Source organism: Bombyx mori, chromosome 8 (genome assembly GCF_030269925.1).
Source record: "Bombyx mori chromosome 8, ASM3026992v2".
Lineage (NCBI taxonomy): Eukaryota > Metazoa > Arthropoda > Insecta > Lepidoptera > Bombycidae > Bombyx > Bombyx mori.
This window is the reverse complement of record NC_085114.1, coordinates 11,368,776-11,391,119: the sequence shown is the minus strand read 5'-3', so window position 1 is coordinate 11,391,119 and position 22,344 is coordinate 11,368,776. Positions and strand designations below refer to the sequence as shown.

General features: G+C 37.5%; 1 protein-coding gene and 1 long non-coding RNA gene across 2 annotated transcripts in view; one reads left to right on the top strand and one right to left on the bottom strand.

Annotated features, from left to right (window-relative positions):
• The window catches only part of LOC101737554 (G-protein coupled receptor Mth2), a 46,664-nt gene extending 43,213 nt beyond the window's left edge, over positions 1 to 3,451 (bottom strand). Inside the window, exons 1-2 of the mRNA XM_062669780.1 lie at positions 3,110 to 3,451; positions 1,814 to 2,609 (exon numbers count right to left, since the gene is read on the bottom strand). Of these exons, the coding sequence (XP_062525764.1) occupies positions 1,814 to 2,257 (444 nt within the window). The 5' untranslated portion in view covers positions 2,258 to 2,609; positions 3,110 to 3,451. The remainder of the gene's footprint in view (positions 1 to 1,813; positions 2,610 to 3,109) is intronic.
• A 17,837-nt stretch (positions 3,452 to 21,288) lies between these two features.
• The window catches only part of LOC101737792 (uncharacterized), a 30,649-nt gene continuing 29,593 nt past the window's right edge, over positions 21,289 to 22,344 (top strand). Inside the window, exon 1 of the long non-coding RNA XR_009973714.1 lies at positions 21,289 to 21,725. This is a non-coding gene — a long non-coding RNA (uncharacterized LOC101737792). The remainder of the gene's footprint in view (positions 21,726 to 22,344) is intronic.

Sequence of the window (22,344 nt, the reverse complement as noted above, 5' to 3'; positions counted from 1 at the left end):
TGACCTTTTTCGTCTTTGTTTATTAATTTCTTACTAATAAAACCACGATCGTCATATACCATAAACAATATAAATGTTATACACAGATAAGAGGCTGCTGTAGGCCTAACAAACCCCTTTTTAACAAGGAAATTATCATAGCGTTGCCGAGTAAAGGCGGAGGAATATAGTAACGGTTCCTTAGCTGGGCATTGTGAATGGGATGTAAATTGCTCGGACGATTGGTGCGTTCATAAAACGAAAATGATGATGAAGATGAGATCATCCCTAACAATGCAAACTACCAAGAGAAATATTGACGCTCAGAAATTTTTGAAAAATCAGACTCCATGAACCATAAACGAAGAATTCAAATTGAAACTAGTAATTTCAACTATTAGCGTTGTTGAAACTATAATTGATGAATTTTAAAACATCTTATCTCTATCCCGTTTAGAATATAGCTTACAAGAAAAATCCCTAAATAATCAAACGAATTCTGGATTCTTCTATGATTATGAATTTTTTTCTTTATATTTTCATTAACAAATTTTCATTCTAAATATCCAAAAAAAGAAGCAATAAATAGTAAACAGTATACAACAAACATTCCATTTCGTACTTTGTTACCAACTTCCTACTTTGTTACTAAGGCAACAAAAGTTTTTTTTCCATACAAAATTCTTCATAGTTTGTTCAAAATACAGAGTTCAGTATGACTCTTTTCTAATCAGAATCTAAAGCAAAGGTAGGCGATAATAAAACGTATCTTAAAATACTTTCACATTTTTCTTTACATTAAATAATTACTTTTTGCAACCTTTTCGGCATTAACTCTCCGAAAACATTACCACAACAAAATAGATAGACACACAATTAAATCTGAAATGAACATTTATTATTAAATTAATACTAAGTCTCAAGTAAATGTAAGTAAGTAAGTAAGTCTCCCATTAATTGGGTTCTGGTAATAGCATTCATTCTGGCGCATATTAATTGATTTTGCCCTTAAGATCCAATATTTTGATCTGAGATAACATAGCATTAACTGAACCCCTCCATGTAGTCAAATCAAATCAAATCAAATGAATTGTAATTTTTCCGGTTAACCGAGTCACAGACATAATTAAAACTACTTTTAGTTTAATATTTATGGTAATTTTATTATTTACCACGTTTCGAATACTGTACAGTTTTCGTGGTCACGAATGACTAAAGTATAATGACCATTAATAGCGCTAGATTAAGCCGTAAAAGTAATTTTAATTATTAAATCACTATTATACCATTGTGTATTGAAGCGAACATCTAATCGTGGGCCGCGAGTAGGTATTACTCGTAGACATTAAAAATGCGTCACAATGCTGCCTATGCACCTGTATTAAGGTGTTTCTTCAAACTCTCTCCCACCTTGAGATATAAGTTCTAAGGTCTCAGTATAGTTACAACGGTTGCCCCACCCTTCAAACCGAAACGCATTACTGCTTCACGGCAGAAATAGGTAGGGCGGTGATACCTAGGTACCGGTGCGGACTTACAAGAGGTCCTACTACCAGTAAATCCAAACATTTTTGCGAAATCCGACACAATGCTTGAATATACTGAGACCTTAGAACTTATGTCTCAAGGTGGGTGGCGCATTTACGTTGTAGATGTCTATGGGCTCCAGTAACCACTTAGCACCAGGTGGGCTGTGAGCTCGTCCACTCATCTAAGCAAAAAAAAAAGAAAAAAAATATATTATTCACATTTAAAATAATTATAGGTGCCCCACTATTATTTTTTGTTACTGATTTTACGTCTACGTATTTTGATCGAGAACTTGAACACTTACTTCTTGAATAAATAATTCTTCTGTAGACGAACTCGGGTCAACTCCATAGCTGTCGTTACACGGTCTTCTGTAAAAGTAGTAAAAATGCTCCGATGCTGTCACATTCGTCGGCACTCTTCCTTTATAAACTGTCGGACTGAAAGGGTTCACGGTATCAGAGTCGGTATTCTCACAAGACCGATTTAGGAAAGCTTGTGTACGTCCGCAGCATTTGTTAATGCAGACATGATCTATACAAGGACATCCGTATGTGACCGTCGCGCCGTTTTCAAGCTCCCCCTTATACCATCGGCCTGGACCATACTCCACATTGTCGTGTGTGATAGAGCCATTCGCGTGAACCACACCCGTTGTTATATCCACACTCTCGAATTCAGTACACGGGTTACAATAACACCACACAAGCAACGAGACTAACACTAGGTACAGAAGTAGGTATTTCATTTTATTGTAACGTCGATTGTGCACAAGACACTACTGATGTAAGTGTACCATGTTTTGCGGACAAAACTATTTTTCGCGATTTTGATTATGAGTAACAATAAAAATTCGTGTGAAATGAGTTTAAAACAAGATTATCACTGTTCGAGTATCCGTTATCTTGCCTGTAGTGAGGTAATTTGATGTATCATTTTTACCGCGATAAGAGTAAGGCGACCGCGTCGGTCTGTTAATAATTTTGTAAAGAAGACGTGCTATTTGCGCGAAGTCTGATTCCCGACTACGGACCGACTAACCAAAGCCGAGAGAAGCCCGCAATCCAACTCTAGGTTTGACGTGCGTCTCCTGGAATCGGCTGAAAAAATCACAGGACGAATGAACAAATTACGTTATTTCATTTACAATTACATTAGAACAAGACATTGCTATAATTAATTGAATTATGTTTTAGTATACAAGCATGCTTAAACAACCAGATCTTTTATATTTTTTTTGGTAATAATGGACGAAATCACGACCTATCTGATGTCTATTGAAGCCCATAGAAACGAAAATTCCGCCGCCGATCTTGTGCCATGAGGCCTAAGTCTCAATTGTAATGTACTCTGTACGGCAATGGCATAGCGGGAGGGGGGCTGGGGGTCAAGGAGGGACATCAGGCCCCGGATGCTACACACAAAGGAGCGTCAAATGATCCACAAAACAAAAAATTGCTGGATATTTTTTCTTTTTATTATAATTAATTTCTGTTAGCTCTTATATTGGTTCATACCTTTTTGCCAATGCCGAATATATCCAAGAATGTCAGACCATATCAAGTTGATCATAAAATTATAAGTAAAATCCAAAACTTACTCGTAAAGTGATTATAATATTCTTGTTTTACTTTTTTATTGTGTTGATCGATGAACAAGCTCACGGGCTACTTGTTGTGGAGTGGTTATCGGAGTCAATGTCGCCATCCACTTTGGGACGTATCATATGTGTATTGAATTGAACAGCAGTCCTGTGTGCTTAGTGCGAGTTTTTTAGCGTTCTCAATAGCGTAAAAGTTAGCCCAATTTTGTATGCAGTTGGAACAGCGTCCTTAGCGGGCAAACGTAGGCGAACGATCCCATTCTATACAAATATAAGCCAACTTTTACGCTATCGAGAGCGTTAAAAAACTCGCACTAAGCACACTGACCGTTAACTGACTAACTGAAGCGCATGACTTCTTCATTAGAGAAATAGACAGGTTGGTAATGCCAACCTGTGCGGCCCTACTATACCACCAGTAAGTCTGGTTAGTGATCACATTGCGCTGGTATAACACTCAGTGAGATAGCCCTGCTGCCTATTCTTCGGTAAATCTCTTAGTAGACTGTACAATAGCTAAAAAACAAAATCCGGTGATACTTGTCTGCGCCTAATCAGTTATAGCCACAAATGTATGGTGGTGACGAAAAGGTGATTTTCAGAAATTGCTTTAATTTAAGATAAGGCGTTTACTAGTTCGTGCTGTATTACACAGGACTCTCCAATTGCGCCCAACTGAGCACCATACTCGGCTTCTCTCTTCAATCCATATTCAAGAAATTTCGACTATTTGAAAGAACATGTACATACATACCTTAGACGTAGACAAAACAAATCAGTTAAAAAACCGACACGATAAAATCATGTGCTAGTAGTAGTGAACACAAAATGTGTGAACCGAATTCAAAATTCACGCCCTTCATCTATACTAATACCTAGTCAGGTCATAAGTATTGTCACACAGTAAAAACTTTTCTTTTAGAATGCTGGCCACAAACAAGTTTATTGAATTCGAATTTCGAATTGTTCATGAAAATAAAAATGTATACTTTTAGAATTTTACTCATTTTTAAATACGGAGTGGACGCTTAAAGAAGACCGTGTTGCAGTTATTGCGTTGCATCGTTGCGGTTACGCGTCAATTCAAATTTTTAACATACTGAAAAATTTGAATATAACCAAAAGATTCGTTTATCGTACCATCAAACGATACAATGAAGTCTCTAGTGTAGATGACAGGTCAAGAAGTGGTCGCCCTCAGTCTGTTAGGACTCCAGCAGTGATAAAAGCTGTGAAGGCGCGAATTCAAAGAAATCCCAAACGTAAGCAGAAACTGTTGGCCCTTCAGATGGGGTTAAGCAGAACCACGGTGAAAATGGTGTTAAATGAAGACTTAGGGCTTCGGGCATATCGAAGAAAAACAGGACATCGTTTGAATGCTCGTCTAATGGACCTGAGACTGAAGAGATGCCGCGCTTTGTTGAAGCGGTACGCGGGAAAAAAATATCGGGAAATTCTTTTTTCGGATGAAAAAAATTTTACCGTAGAAGAGAGCTACAACAAACAAAATGATAAGGTGTACGCACACAGTAGTGAAGAAGCGAGCAACCGTATTCCAACGAGGTCATTTTCCATCCTCGCTCATTGTATGGTTGGGAGTTTCTTATTGGGGCTTAACAGAGGTACATTTTTGTGAGAAAGGTGTAAAAACGAATGCAGTTGTGTATCAAAATACAGTCCTGACGAACCTTGTGAAACCTGTTTCTCATACCATGTTCAATAACAGGCACTGGGTATTCCAATAAGATTCGGCGCCAGCTCATAGAGCGAAGAGCACACAAGACTGGCTGGCGGCGCGTGAAATCGACTTCATCCGGCACAAAGACTGGCCCTCCTCCAGATTTGAATCCGTTAGATTACAATATATGTCAACACTTGGAGGAAAAGGCGTGCTCAAAGCCTCATCCCAATTTGGAGTCACTAAAGACATCCTTGATTAAGGCAGCCGCCGTTTTTTACATGGACCTCGTTCGTGCTGCGATAGACGACTGGCCGCGCAGATTGAAAGCCTGTATTCAAAATCACGGAGGTCATTTTGAATAAACTTTAGTGTCATAAGAATCTATGTTTTGTTAAGTTCATTTTGGTATATGCATGGTTACATAATGAATAAACTTGTTTCAATTATTTTACATTAAACATGTGACAGAATTTATGACCTGACTAGGTATATATAAATGTACAGTGGTTTTTACGGATGTTCCGTAATAACTACTGAACAATGCATCCGATTGACTTGAAACTTGGTATCCATGTAGGTACATAATGGATAGAATGGACTCCCTAATAATAATAACAATAAATAATAATGTTAATTTTAAATGCGCAGCGAAGCGGGCGACTACGGCTAGTAAGGTAATAAAATTACTATGTTGTATGTATTATTTTCAAAAAGCTAAATTACTTGGATCAGTATCGAATACGTCAATGAACATTAATTTCTGCTGTAAATAACAGACGGAATACACCTAGAAAAAATTAACAGCATAATTTAAAGTAAATGGATATTTTCGATGGAACGGGTCGGTGAACCTGAAGGCAAGGGAATCATATCTTTATTCTTAAAGTTACAAGAAATTGCGCTAGCTATATAAGCTTCCGGCGGTATGGATGTAATATGCTCTGCGTCAACCCTGCCATCTCAATGGTCCGGACTGGCTCTGGCCTGGTCCAGGGTCGGGAGTTGGCTGTAAGCGGCAGGAGTTTTTGGTGAGGTTCAACTCCCACCGGGCGCGGTTGGGGATCCGGTGATTTTCTCCTGTACAAAAAAAGTTTAAGTAAGACAATATCATGCAGGATCTTAAGAGACCATACCTAAAGCCGTATCAAAAATTAATTACCTAGGCTAAACTAAACGTAGAATGGTAGTGAAAACCCACTGAGTTTCTCTGCCGGATGCTCTCAGTGAGTCCCGATTCTAGAGGCTAGTGTTAGCAAGTTGAGCCCCGTAAGCTCACCTACCAAACCGTGCTTAGGAGAGGGTAAACTTCAATAAGAAAAAAGCAAATAGAAATTTTAATTATCATTTTATCGATGTAATACCCAAATATATATATATTTTTTTTTTTTTATTGCTTAGATGGGTGGACGAGCTCTCAGCCCACCTGGTGTTAAGTGGTTACTAGAGACCATAGACATCCACAACGTAAATGCGCCACCCACCTTGAGATACAAGTTCTAAGGTCTCAAGTATAGTTACGACGGCTGCACCGCCCTTCAAACCGAAACGCATTACTGCTTCACGGCAGAAATAGGCAGGGTGGTGGTACCCACCCGCGCGGACTCACAAGAGGTCCTACCACCAGTAATTACGCAAATTATAATTTTGCGGGTTTCATTTTTATTACACGATGTTATTCCTTCACCGTGGAAGTCAATCGTGAACATTTGTTGAGTACGTATTTCATTTGAAAAATTGGTACCCGCCTGCGGGATTCGAACACCGGTGCATCGCTTCAACACGAATGCACCGGACGTCTTATCCGTTAGGCCACGACGACTACTATTATGTATGAAATATGTATAGGATTAATTATATCGCATGAATATATCAATTTTTTTTTCAAATATCATATTTTAGCGATCTTGAACCGGGTTTCATGGACTATCAAACAACGTTGTCGAAACGACGATGTGCAGTTGGGTAGTATATGGGGAGCAGAATACTTGAGCTGTCGAAATAAAAAAAAGGTTTTTAAAAAAGAAGTCAATTGTACAGTGCACGCGAATTGAAATTACGAAATCCGCAACACGCAGGCTCCACGTAGAAAGAAGCTATGGATTTCCGGAACATAACATCTTCGAGCACTGAGCAGTGCAGTGTGCTTAGTGCGAGTTTTTTAACGTAAAAGTTAGTTGATATTTGTATGGAATGGGGTCGTTTGCCTACATTTGCCGCTAGGGGCTCTGTTCCAACTGCATACAAAATTGGGCTAACTTTTACGCTATCGAGAACGTTAAAAAACTCACGCTAAGCACACATACCCCAAGCGTCCCCTAGGCGCGGAAATTTTGTAGGATGGGTTGTTTTGAAAATGAAAAAACCAAAACGCTCCATATAGAAGCTTACAATACTGAGGGAGTGCTCGCCTGCTGGCTTTCTGCGAAGCACTGCCCTTGCTAGGGTTAGTGTTAGCATCACTCCGGTTTGACATTCTCGATCCTGCGGACAGAATTGAAAGCAGTCGACGTCGCCCCAAACACATCATTTCGGATCCTCCCGATCCACTAACGGTGCTTTTAGGTACCTCAATCACCGGCCATCGTTCTCGTCGAACCCGTCGCTTGCGACGAAGGGCTCGACGAGTAAATTAACCCTCAGACACAGCCCACTGAGTTTCTCGCCAGATCTTCTCAGTGGGTCGCGTTTCCGATCCGGTGGTAGATTCTGCGAAGCACGGCTCTTGCTAGGGTTGGTGTTAGCAACGTCATCAGGTTTGAGCCCCGTGAGCTCACCTACTAGTTAAGGTTATGCTGAAATAGCCTCTCAAGGCTATCAGCTTAGTTAGGAAAAAAAAACTGCTGGCTTCACTTTAGAAATTAAACTTACCAACAATAACATACGCATAACGGATCAAGTTAAAATTAGCTTCGCTAGCTAAGCAACCTACAATGTTGTAATTTGGATTCGGTAACCGTTTCCCTGATATTTTCCACATTTCACTTTAGGTACTTGGTTTTTGATAGAACTAGACAGAAAACTAATTAAGCGCCATTTACAAGACTAAAATTTATAATAAAATTTTAATTCATACTCTGACATTTATAATTTATAGTTCAGGATTTATAAAAAAGGGAATTTAAAATTTTCAAATTTGTTTACAATATTTTAATACTAACAGACTTGCATACGATGAAATTCTAAATTTGGAGCATAGTCTATTTCAGGAATCGTCTGATTAAAATTAGTTTTAAAGTATTATACTAGATGTCACTATACGTACAATTTAAAATAAGCACAATATTTCCATTACAATTTTATTTATTTATACTTATTGTACACACAAAGAAAATACATTAAAAAACAGATTTAAAGAATGTCTAAATACTATGTACAAAGACGAGCTTAACTCATTCATGAGTTTTCTTCCAGCAAACCAATAGCAGAGTGAAATACGATGTATAAGAGGGGAATAGTGTACAATATAAAAGCTATTAAAGCATGATTTTTAAACTAAGCTTTAAAAAAAAAAAAATCTAGTATAAAATGAAAAATACATATAAATAAACATACATAAAACAATAACTTAAATACAATTAAAGTGACAGGAAATGTTTCTTCATTTGACTCTTAAAAACTTCTAGAGAGGAACTAGCACGAATAGGTTGAGGGAGAGAATTCCATAATCGCACTGCTTGTATTGTGAAAGAGCCACTATAGCGACTAGAGCTGTGAATGGGAGTTTTTAAAAGAAGAGATGTGGCTTGTCGACTAACTTTGCCGTCAGGAATCAGGTATTCAAAGCGTTCACGGAGATAGATAGGGGCATCGGGATTGTGAAGAATAGAATAGAGAAAAGAGAGAATGTGAGATTGAAAAGAGATCCTTTTGTGTGTCATTAAGTATATATATGCATTTTGGCAATATTTACATGATTTAAGCCAATAAAAATACCACCTGCCAGCACCCCTTGAAACAGAAACATAACTATGTCGCAATTATCTGCGATTGAGGTTGCTCAAAGAAACTTGGAAGAGTGCTTCACGAAAAGAATGGCCGATCTTGAGGCACAGCTTCATGCTGGAGGGCCTGCGAAGGATACAGTCTCCAAGGTTGCGGAGGAATTCCGAACATTCCGGGAACTTATATTCTCTATGTTGAAACTTCTTCGACAGCAGATTGGTGAGTGCACTCGACTGGTTGATGCGATCGAGACCAGACATCGTCGAAAAAACCTCATCTTTCTGGGAGTCCCTGAAGTTCAAAACGAAGACTGCACCGCTGCCATCTTGGATATTTTGCATAAAAAAATGCTTCTGAATACCTCTGCTGCTGACTTCAATGTGTGTCACCGTATAGGAGCTACTAATAAGGATCATCACCGCCCAATCCTGGTCAGATTGAAATGCTTAGATACACGGATGTCGATTTGGAGGACGAAGTCCAAACTTAAAGGTTCTCCTGTGTCCATCAAGGAATTCCTTACAAAATCTCGACAGGCGGTGTTCGGCAAGAGCCGTCAGTATTTTGGTGTGCGTCAATGTTGGACGCAAGACGGGGTCATTATTATCAAGACTGCGAATGGAAATCGTCACAGATTGACCACTATGGATGAGTTTAGCGACCTCGCAGTTAAATATCCTATTGTGGATGGTAAGCCAACATCAGCTAAGGGCAGCGTCTCTAAGGCGGCACCGGCTATCACTGTGAACTCGAAATTGCGGAAGACCTAGTGGCCTGTGTTTGTGTTTTTGTTTTTTTTTTCACTTTAATTACTTAAGATTATTCGACTTTCACTAATATATTTAGTCTTATGACTTCACAACGTATGTATATCATTATTTTCATTTCACAATTTATGATTTGATGATTTAAATGTTTATCATTGGATTTATTATTTTTCACTTTTACTTTTATTCACGTATTGTTGATGTTGATGTTGATATGTTTCGTGGGTAGATTAGTGGCATCACGGAGTATAATATTGTCATTGGCAAATGTTAATGTGTTTGTGGGTAGTCTTGTTAAAATAATTAATTCTGTAAATTTGACACTTGACAGACTGTTTTTTTTTTTTTTTTGGAGTTTATGGCCTGGTATCTAGACCTTTAGGCCAAGTCTTAAGTATTTTTATTCAGTTTATTATAATTTCCCCACTGTATTTTTGATGAATTTATATAGAGGCACGTAATAGGATCTATTTTTTAACATATCACTCAGGCGGCGGGAGGGATCTTGCACTGTCACTTGATTTTGCACTATGTCACTAATTTCACTGACAAGAATCAATCTGTCAAACGAAAAGCACTCACATTTAAATATGAAATGTTCGATATCACCAACCGAATCATTGCAGAAGGTGCAATAGCTGCTCTCCACTATTCCCAACCGAGCTAGGTGGGCTGGGACGGTCGAGTGACCAAAACGCAGTCTGTTTATAATCGTAATAAAGTCCCGACTGGCCATTTTCAGTTTGTTATACCATGGTGCTACAGGTAGATTTGTTTGAACATTTCCATACCATTTACCCTTCTGTTCTTGGTCTTGTTTCCAAAATTCGACCCATAAATTATTGACCTGGTTGTCAATAGTTTGATAACAGTCAGTCAAAGGTACTTTTACTATGGAGCTAACATCCAACATGTTGGTTCCATCACGTGCAATTTTATCTACTATCTCATTTCCTGTTATGTCCCTATGTGATGGAATCCACATGAAAGAGACCTGTATACCCTTTTGTGCATAACTAAATAACAATTTTTTAATATTATACAAAATATAGTTTTTTTTAAAGTCAAATCTGAGATTGGTTAAACTTTGGACCATACTTAAACTGTCTGTTAAAATTAAAAAGTTATTAAAACTATTTATACGTGCGATCCTCTTCAGAGCTTCGAGGGCCGCATATACCTCTGCAGTGAAAACACTGCATTTAGGGTCCAGAAGAAAGCTTTGACCAAACTTAGATTGGGGATCATAAACAGCACTGCGCACAAAGAGTTCACTTTTACTACCATCTGTATACAAAGTATAGTAGTTATTGTTGGAAAGAAAACTTAACAATTCACTATTATTAAAAATTTTTTTAGTAACAATATTGGTCTCAAATATAATACAGGAATATGGGTATGAGTAACATGTCCACTTTGATTGTTTAATTACATTTTTAAAATCTTCATTCATTTGCAGTACAATGAGAGGCAGAATTGGGAAAGAACCTCGTAAAAGCTCACCTCCCGAAGTCTGCTGGGCTGAGCATTGTACAGGAAAAGGTACTATTTTTTTGAGAACATTATCATTACCAGATAACAGCTTTAGTAAATATCTCTCTATTAGCAAAAGTCTTCTAAGACACAGTGGCATTATTTTGGTTTCAACTTCCATAGCTCGTATGGGAGTTGAACACATAGCCCCAGAAATAATTCGCAGAGCTTTGTTTTGAATTATGTCTAGTTTTTTTACACAACTACTATTTGAGTAGGCTAAACAACTGTAGTCGAAGTGGCTTCTGACTATAGATTTATATAGCATACTTAAAACATTGGGGTCTGCACCCCAAGACACACCAGCTAAACATCTTATAATATTTAAGCCCTTAAGAGAGTTAGTTATAATGTGATTGATGTGTAAATTAAAACAAAGTTTGTTATCAATGACAACACCCAGGAATTTATGGTTTGGTACAACTGAAATAGGATGATTATTGTAGAGTATGCCATTAGAGGGAAAATCTTTACTAAAAATCATGGCCTTGCTTTTGTTAGGGTTAATCTGTAGAGCCAACCTGTCATTATAATATATGTACAATTGATCTAGAGCATTGTTTATACTATTTACAGCTCTATCTACATTATGGTCTGTACAATATATTACAAGATCATCTGCAAATTGTAAAATATTTACACCTTCTATATTTACAAAATTAAGAATTTGACTAGTATATATATTATACAGCAGTGGAGATAATGTAGCCCCCTGCATTGTACCTTTGGAGACCTTTCTGGGACCATGGAGAATATTATTATGCCTTATATACAAAGTTCTATCTGTTAAAAAATTAAATAACCAATGGCAAAGTATGCCTGGTATACCAGTGTCAGAAAGAACTTGAACCAAAATGCCAGGGTCTACATTATCAAACGCACCTTGAACATCCAGAAAAACACAAACACTGGACTTATTATTATTATTGGCATATTTCAGATCTGACAAGAGAGAGATGAAGCTGTCAGCACAACTTCGCCCTCTCCGGAAGCCATATTGAACATGTGGAATGATGTTGTTCACCTCTACATAAGACTCAAGACGCATCTTTATCATGTTTTCATTAAGCTTTCCAACACAAGATGACAGTGATATGGGACGATATGAGTTAGGGTCTTCAGGTGGTTTGTCATGCTTAAGTAGAGGGATTACACACTGTGTTTTCCAAGATTCAGGAATTTTTTTTAAGTGCCAAAGAGCATTAAGATTAGCTAATAGTTTCTTTTGAACGGACTGATTTAGGTTTTTGATTAAAATATATGGACAATCATCTAAACCAGGGGTTGTGTTTCGTCTGGATTGTAAACTTGTACAAAACTCACTCCAAGTAAAGGGCTCTATGAGAAAACTGGACTTTTGAAGACTATTATTAATTTGAAAATAACTTTCTAGATTATCAATAACCCTACATCCATTCTGAGATAATTTTTCTAAGAGAGGGACAACAAATTCGTCTTTATAAGTTCTATTATTGCATTTTATTCGTTTAAATAACTTGATGTATTTCCAAATAATACTAACAGGTGTAGTTCTGTTAAAAGTATTACAGATGTTCGCCCAACCATTGCGTTTATGTTCTGAAATAGTCTTTTTCTTAACAGCATCAAGTTTTTTATAATTAATGTAATTATCAATGGTTGGATGTCTTCTGTATAGTTTTAAAGCTTCATAAGTTTTAATAACACTCTGTTCACATGTGTCACTCCACCAAGGTGCTGGAGGTTTGCAACGATAGTTATTTGCTTTGACAAACTTTGGCACAGTATCCCTCTTAAGTGTATCAAGCCTTTCGATAAATTCGTCATATGACTGTAATGGATTCTCATTATTAACTTCAAAGTTAGAAAAAGCAGTTAAAGATAGCTCATTGTATTTCGTCCAGTCTGTCTTGTTGTATAAGAATTTTTCAATGGGAGGATTAATTTGGTATCTATCAACGGACAATAAAACACGAGTAAGCGTAGGAAAATGATAGCTCCCCATAGAATCATCATGCACCCACCATTCGCATAGTGGAGTGATTGGAGCACTACAAAAACTGACATCAATAGCCGATGGATTTCGGTTAGGATAATTAATAGTAGTGAAGCTACCATTGTTAAGGACACATAGATCAAATTCATCAATTAAATCGTATAACTGATGACCCCGACTTTTCGTGGTCATACACCCAAATGCCACATGGTGAGCGTTGAAATCTCCAGCCACATATATTGGCTTAGGCAAATCTCTAATTATATTACGCAGTTTACTTATTCTGAAGCTACCATTCGAGGGAGGACAGTATACACATAAAATCGTTAAGTGGTTACCACTTACATATAACGATAATGCCACAGTCTGAATGTCTTGGTAAAATCTGGTTTGAATAATATTATATTTAAAATACGGTTTGATCAAAATTGCTACTCCACCATGCTCATTTTGAGCATTATGATAGTGGGAATTATATCCCGAAATTTTAAAATGCTGAGTATCTTTCAGCCAAGTTTCATTGAGTAGACAGATATCAACATTTTGCTCAGCTAAAAATTTAGACAATAAAGGTTTTTTTCTATGTATACTTTGAATATTGTATTGAGCGATACATAACTGCTGTATGTTCTGTACTGTACTATCCATTAATGTGACAGATTTTTTAAAAGTAAGTCTTTTATGAACAGTGTAGTCACCGGTTCATTATCTGTTTTATTACCCAATTCAACTAAAGTTTGGACCATTGCCATCAGAATATTCTTATTGTTTGCAATTTGAGCCTTAAGTTGAGTTTGGTTCAAGTTGGGTTCAGGCACTGTTTTATTTACATTATTTACAATTTTTACATTTTTATTTAATTTATGTACACTTTGGTTTATTGATGGCAGGGTCTTAACAATGCTGCTCGACTGTGTAGGTAAAGATGGAAAATCAGATGTCGTAATTGTATTAGCCACAGAGGCATAAGTAATGTTACCCTTCTTTTCAAGTATTTTTTTCATTTTTATTGGGCAAGATTTGGAAATGGCCAGGTGAGGGCCACTGCAATTGACACAACACAAGTTCTCTTTTTTATCACAGTCTCTGAAATTATGTTCCCCAGCACATATCGAGCAACGTTGTTTACCATTACAAATTTTCGCAGGGTGGTTGAACTTGAAGCACCGGAAGCATTGCTGCAACGGCGGGACATATTCAAACACCCTGAACGAAAATAGGTCATATTGGATGTTGTCGGGCAGAACATTTGATAGGAAAGTTATACTAACAGTCTCAAGACCTACAGTACTTTGACCGACTTTTTTCGTGAATCTTCTCACTGAAATAATTTCATAGATCGAAGACAGTTTTGTATATAAGTCCTTGTTCGAAATGTTGGTAGGCACATATCGGATGATTCCAGTTTTTTCTATTTGCGCTGCAGGAATATGCGCCTTCAAGTTGTGCTTTGTTAAAAAGTCTGTATTTGTGATGAAATTATTTGCAGTGTTGTATTGCTTAAAAACAACTGCAATTTTGTTGGCATTGACTCTATGTAAAGCTACTACACCTTTCACTTCCGAAGTAAAAATATGATTCAAGTAAACTGGGCTTTTATTTCCAAGTTTAACCTGTTGGTCCTGGCTTTCAACAAACACTTTGAAGTCTGTATTTGTACAATGTTCAGGATAAAGTCTCAGATAACCTGGCTTAAAAAACGGAATAAAGACATCCTCACCGCCGCCTGCTTCAGGTCCACATTCCTTCGAACCTCTTTTACGAAGAATTTTGGAACGTTTCGGGGTTCCACCTGGATCCTCCGGTTCGTTCATTTTATTATTTAACAAAATGTACAATTATTTACACTATATATATATATATACTATATAAAATAAGTTTTGGTAATATTTTAACGAAAAACAGTAAAAATATTTAAATCGACCGCCACGTTTGGAGTTCCCGCCAAAAGTCCGACAGACTGTTTTAATTGACTGCGTTCACAGATAAAATTTGCCTTGTAGTTTACTTTTTTGAAGTTTTAATCAGAATATTGTTGTGGAGATTTGTTTTTCATTATTCTAATTAATTGGTTTTTTTTATTGTAAATTATGGCCTTTATTATGTTTTTCGTTATTAATATTCTTTATTTTCTGTTTCTGTTTTATAAGGTATTGTAAATTTTTTTTTGTTTTGTATCATCATCCTGTGTATTTCAGCTGGCGGGTGGTGCAGAGACATTGCGCGTGCATTACTTTTAAACTTAATCCTTATTTTTATTTTATGGTAGTATAGTTATATTTATTTTAGTTTATTTTAAATATTTATTTATTCATTTTATTATAATAGTATAGTTATATTATTCTGTTATATTTAATTTGTATACAATGGAATGTATTGATGATTCGTTTCTTTCTGCTAATGATTCTATGCTGTCATCTGATAACGATAGTTATTGTTCACTTCCCGATTCCCTTGGAGACTGTATACGGCAGACGTTTGATAAATCATCTGACTGCCTTTTAAATGTATGTCACATTAATGCTCAAAGTATACCAAGTCACTACAATGACTTATTCATTACTTTCACTAATACTAACGTTCATGCTGTCTTGATTTCTGAGAGTTGGCTTAAGCCTCATTTACCTTCTGCTAACTACCCTCTCGATGGCTTTACTTTAATACGGAATGATCGTATCGATGCCCGAGGGGGCGGCGTTGCTATATATCTCCGCAGTAACATTTCTTATAAAACAATAGCTTGCTCGTCTGCTGATTCTTCTACACCTGTGGAATATATCTTTCTTGAAATTTCTATGAAGGGAGCAAAAATTGTTCTCGGTGTCGTATACTGTCCCCCCAACGTCGACTACTTCTCCAGTCTCGAGCCGATTCTGGAATCTTTAGGGTCAGATTATTCACATCACATTATCATGGGTGATTTCAACACCAACTTCATAGCTCCTTTATCCTCTCGTTCCCGTAAACTTCAGGAAATCATTAGGTCTACTGGTCTTCATGTCTTGCCTCTACAGGCTACTCACCACAACATTAATGGCGATGATACTTGGCTAGACCTAATGCTGACCTCCACTCCTACCTCTGTACCCACTCACGGTCAATATCCTGCTCCTGGTTTTTCCCATCACGACCTCATCTTTTTATCCTATACGATTAAACCTCCTAAACCACAGCCCAGGGTTTTGTCCATGCGTAGTTTTGGTCGTATGAATAAGGAAAATCTATGCAAAGACGCTTCTAAAGTGGACTGGGACCAACTAATATCTTCACCCTCGGTAGATGAAAAGGTTCACATATTCAATGAGGTTGTCCTTGGGCTTTACAACACTCATGCGCCTATCAGAAAAATTAAACTGAAACGCCCACCAGCTCCTTGGATGACTGAAGGTATTCGGATGGCTATGAGGCGCCGGGATCGGGCTTTTCGAAAATTTAGGAGGAATCGGTGTAATGATAACTGGACTAAATTTAAAGTGTCGAGGAACCGGTGCAATCAGATGATACGTAACGCTAAACGACGCCACATTCTAGAAAACATAAATTCCGCTTCGCCTGCCGATATTTGGAAATTCCTTGGAACTCTGGGTATTGGCAGACAGCGTCACTCTGATTTTCAGGCGACGATAAGTTTGAATGACATCAACTTTCATTTCTCCTCTGCTACACCACTAAATAATCAAACGAAATGTCGCACCTTGAACTACCTGAATGGTTTGTCTCGACTTAATGTTGACTCCTTTGAATTTTCTTCGGTTGCTGTGGATGAGATCAAAAATATTATCCTGTCCATAAAATCGAACGCCGTGGGTTGTGACAATATAAGTCGCCGTATGATCGTCACAATCCTGGATCATCTTCTGCCAGCTATATGGCACATCACAAATTTTTCCCTATCATCAGGCTCTTTTCCTTCATTGTGGCGTAAGGCTTATGTTCTTCCTTTACCTAAAATTCCTAACCCTTCCCTTCCAAATCACTTCAGGCCCATATCTATTCTTCCCTTTCTATCCAAGGTGATCGAGGCCTGCGTACACAAACAATTGTCGCAGTTTATTTTCCGGAACAACCTGTTGAGCCCTTACCAGTCTGGCTTCCGACCAGGTCACTCCACCGTTTCCGCTCTCCTTAAAGTGGTTGGCGACATTAGGACAGGTATGCAAGACACTAAAGTCACAGTACTGGTACTAATTGATTTTTCAAATGCGTTCAATGCCGTCAATCACGATATCCTCCTATCTATTTTGTCCTATATTATGATCTCTCCTACAGCACTGGAATGGTTTTCATCATATCTTCGGGGACGCCAGCAGTGTACTCGTATTGATGACACCTCTTCAAGTTGGTGTAGTGTCAACTCTGGCGTGCCCCAGGGCGGTATTTTGTCTCCATTATTATTTTCTATTTTTATAAATTTCTTAACACATAATCTTCAGTGTGCGTATCATCTGTATGCTGATGACTTGCAGCTTTATAGACAGACGACTGTGGAGTCTATTTCTCAGGCAATAAACCAGCTAAATAAGGATCTGGACTACATATGCAGTTGGTCAACTAAGTTTGGCTTAACTGTGAATCCAACGAAATGCCAAGCCATTATTGTGGGCAGTCCTCGTATGATCCAACGCTTAACTACTATCTCACTCCCACCTATATTCTATAATGGTAAAGCAATTCCGCTAAGTTCCGTGGTTAAAAACCTAGGCCTTTACATAGACTCCACACTCGACTGGAAAGCTCAAGTATCTTACGTTGGACAAAGAACCTCTGGAATTCTTCGTGCTCTGTATCGCCTCAAGAATTTCTTACCATCAGCGACCAAGACTATGCTAGTACAAGCCTTGATCTTCCCTATAATTGATTATGGTGATGTGTGTTATTTTGACCTGAATGCAGATCTTCTTAATAAACTTGATCGTCTTCTTAATAACTGCATTCGATTTATTTTTAATCTTCGTAAATATGATCATATATCTTCCTATCGTGCTCAGCTCAAACTTCTACCGATTCGCCAGCGTCGTAATTTACGTGCACTGACGACTCTTCATTCCTTACTTATGTCTCCCGAACCTCCTTCCTATCTAACTTCCTATTTTCAATATCTTCACTCCAGCCATGAGCGGGCCCTACGTTCTCTCAATAGCCTATTAATTCGTTGTCCCACACATAGTTCTAGTTATGTTCGTAACTCTTTCGTCGTGCAATCTGTTCTGCTATGGAATGCGCTTCCTCTCGAGATCAGGACTATTACTAACCGCTGCACGTTCAAGTTAAGGGTTCGGCGAATGCTGTTGGAAAAGTTAGCGGAATCGTCATGAACTTGATGAAATTATTTGTTAAGGAAATTTATTAATATATTCCTTTTAATACTGTATAAACTATTATATGTATGTATGTGTGTATATATGTATGTATGTATGTATGTATATGTGTATGTATATATATATGTGATTTTGTATATATGTAGATATACTTTTTTTGTATGTATTCATTACCTAATATAAATTTCATTGCACCTACCACTATTTACTCTGCACTACCTTTGGTTGACTGGTAGAGAATGCCTTAGGCATTAAGTCCGCCAATGTAAATTTTACATGAAGTGTAATAAATAAAAAAATAAATAAATAAATGTGGCAATCACGACGTCGCCTAATCGGCAGCCACCCCAGCTTAGCCCGGAAATCAGACACATGGTCATACTTCCGGAGACCAAAAATGAAGCGGATGCACAAATTCTGCAGACGTTCGAGTCTATCTAAAAGCAATTCAGAAGCATCTAGAAAACAGATATCGGCATAATCGAGAAGAGGAAGTAAAAGCGTTTGGGCAAGAGAAATTTTAGTGCGAAGAGGCAAGAATTTTTGAAGGCGTTTCAGAGACTGAAAGGAGTAAACAGTTTTTCTGCTTACTTCGGAAACGTGATTAATCCACGAGAGGTGACTGTCGATGTATAAACCTAGATTTTTTACACATTTCGAATACGCTATCCGAACGTTGGCGTAGAGGATAGGCGTTAGATCGAGAAGGCCGCACATATATCTACCACCAACAATGAGAGCTTGCGATTTCGAAGGATTCACCAAAAGACCAAAGGACTTGGCCCAGTTGTAAATCGCAGAGAGATCCACGTTGATTGCCGAAATGGCAGCCCCAACGTCAGCAACCCTCGTATGGCGATATAGCTGCAAGTCGTCTGCATAGAGATGGAAGTGTGAAGATATTGATTGAGAAATTGTGTTTATAAACACAGAGAAGAGGAGAGGAGAAAGTACGCAACCCTGTGGAACACCCGCAGTGAGGTCACACCACTCAGAGAAAGACTCTTCGTAGTGAACCGACTGCGAGCGTCCACGGAGGTAAGAATTAAACCACTGAATTACCGAAGACGAGACATTAAGAGAGGATAGGATACCGAGAAGAATGTCAAAATCAACTGAATTAAAAGCATTGCTGAAGTCCAGTAAAACCAAAATAGTAATTGATTTCCGCTCCATGGCCAAGCGAATATCATCGGTGATTTTCACCAACGCGGTGACAGTGCTGTGACCTGGACGGAATCCAGATTGATACGGACTCAGTAGGTTATTCGAAGAGAGGTAAAAAGAAAGTTGTTTTTGAACAATGCTCTCGAGGACTTTGGAAAAGATCGGAAGAATAGAGATGGGACGGTAATGGGATAAAGAAGAAGGTTTTGCAATTTTAGGCAAGGGTAGGACATGAGCCTTTTTCCAAAGTGACGGAAAGGAACTGGACTCAAGAGAAAAATTTATTATGTGGCAAAGGATAGGAGCAAGTTCCTCCATGATAAATGTGAACATTTGAAGCTGCAGATTATCACATCCTACTGCCTTAGTGGAAATGGATTGAAAGGATTTTTTAATATCCCGCTTAGCAATTGGTGTAAAGGAAAAAGAAGTATTTAATGGCTTAGAAAGATTTGAGAGATGATTAAGAGTAGAAAGTTTGATGGTGGCATCGAGCGTGACTGGAGGCTTGGCAAAATGCGCATTGAGTGCGTCAATATTCGCACTTACGGTATTCTCCTCAACACCCTTACCGATACCAAGAGACTTGAGAAATCGCCATACTTGTGTAGAATCGAGATTAGTTACGGAATTGTGAATGTGGCGTCTCTTTGCATCCCTACACAGGCGACTGCAACGGTTGCGAAGTTTTTTGTAGACTGCCCAGTTTTATTATTTATTTATAAACCATACGTGAGCATAATTGCAAATAAAATTAATAATACTAAGAATTAGTTTCTCTTTACGTCTTATTGGACATTATTAAATTGATTGTTTTTTTTTAATGTTTGAAATGAGTAGTAATCTGTAGATTTATATTTGTTATTAACAATTAATAATTTAAACCCACAATCAAAATAATAACACAATGCTTAACGCAAAATAAAACGACGATGATCGCTATTATCTATTGTACATTGTCTATGATAGGGTATTCCTTTCAACATAGCACCTCAAAGGTTATTACTTATTATACATTAAAAACACATAAGGTTCCGTAGATTTTTATTTTAGGACGAGATTACATCAAAGAAAAATCACAGAATATTATTCAATCATCTTTATGAATTACATTTATAATATTAGGGCGTGTCACACATTTTTTTTTATTGCCCTTGTAGGCAGACGAGCATACGGCCCACCTGATGGTGAGTGGTTACCAACGCCCATTGACTTCAGCAATGCTAGGGGCAGAGCCAAGCCACTGCCTACCGCTTAATACTCTCCACAAGCCTCGTTTGAAGAAGGACATGTCATAGCGCTCGTGAAACGCCGTGAAGGGGAGCTCATTCCATATCCAGATGGTACGTGGCAAAAAAAGACTTCTGGAAACGCACTGTTAATTTACTTATTTTTATCATTTTGAAGGTAATTTTCAGATTAATTCATTCATAGTCTAAATCAGCTAATTTCACACTAAATCTATTAACCTTTTCAACGTTGCTAATGATTCACTGATGATTATGATTAACTATAAGTAATGACTCTGAAATTAACTTGTAAGCTGCAGTATCCTGGATATGCCAAATAGGTGGTTTCATATCGTTTATATAGTGGTAAATTTAAATTAATTTAAAGTTAAGTGAAGGCTAGTTAAGTTAAGTAAAGGTAATTTTAAGTAAAGGCAGACAAAATTACGGCTAACTCTGTTTTACTTGGAATTGTATGGGACTAAAAATTACTAACTTTTTTTTATCTGAGAAAATGTATTAATTGTATTTAATTTTTCCTAATACTTTTCCCTTTTCGGAAAACTTTCTTTTCAGCGAACCCTAAATTTTAGGCAAGTCATGTCATACAAAAGTGTACACAGAAAACAAAAATTTCTACTTATTTGATTCAACAATTATGCATTCTTAGAACAATAAAAAAAGTGATTTAATTATTGACCCCTCAGAAGATATTTATGAAAAAAAAGCTATAAAACGGTGATTTCAAACCAAGAAGCTTAGGTTTAAAAGACGAAATCCGATCATATGTATCATTTTTTACATTAATTTTCTGGCAACATTTATCCGATAGTTGACCGAAAAAGAACCGAAAGCTCTGGAAGAACTGAAACCGAGTAAGCGTAATACCTCAATTTCATTCTAAAACGGATTCTTGTGTTGAAGAGTCGTACTCTAAACTTCCTTAATCAACATAGTAGCTTTTATACCTGCGTATCGCTCGAAGAGAACAAAAATTAAAGGTAAGTCTATTTTTAATTTACAAATATAAGTTATTGATCGTGGAATAATTAAGAATGGCTTACAACAGGTGTGTATTTAATTAAGCTTGGAACGTTTTCATATGAAAAATTGCCGTAACTTCACAGACTAGGAAACTGCTAATTTTCTCAACATTTGAAGTATTTGAACCGTTTAATGACCACATGCTTAGTCTAGTGGAATCATATTACAGATATGGTGACGTAAATTTATTGGCAGGACAGTATACTGTTTTAAAGATTTTTTTTTGATAAACATAAATGTCCCGTTGTTTATAAATAAACTGTTTTTTCAATTACATTTGAACTATACTGGAATGTAATTTTTGAATGTTTTTTTTATTTATTGCTTAGATGGGTGGACGAGCTCACAGCGCACCTGGTGTTAAGTGGTTACTAGAGCCCATAGACATCTACAGCGCCACCCACCTTGAGATATAAGTTCTAAGGTCTCGAGTATAGTTACAACAGCTGCCCAACCCTTCAAACCGAAACGCATTACTGCTTCACAGCAGAAATAGGCGGGGTGGTGGTATAGTAAGCGGCACGTAAGTTGGCAATGTTTTGGCATAGTGGGGGTAATGTTGCGCATAGTGCACAT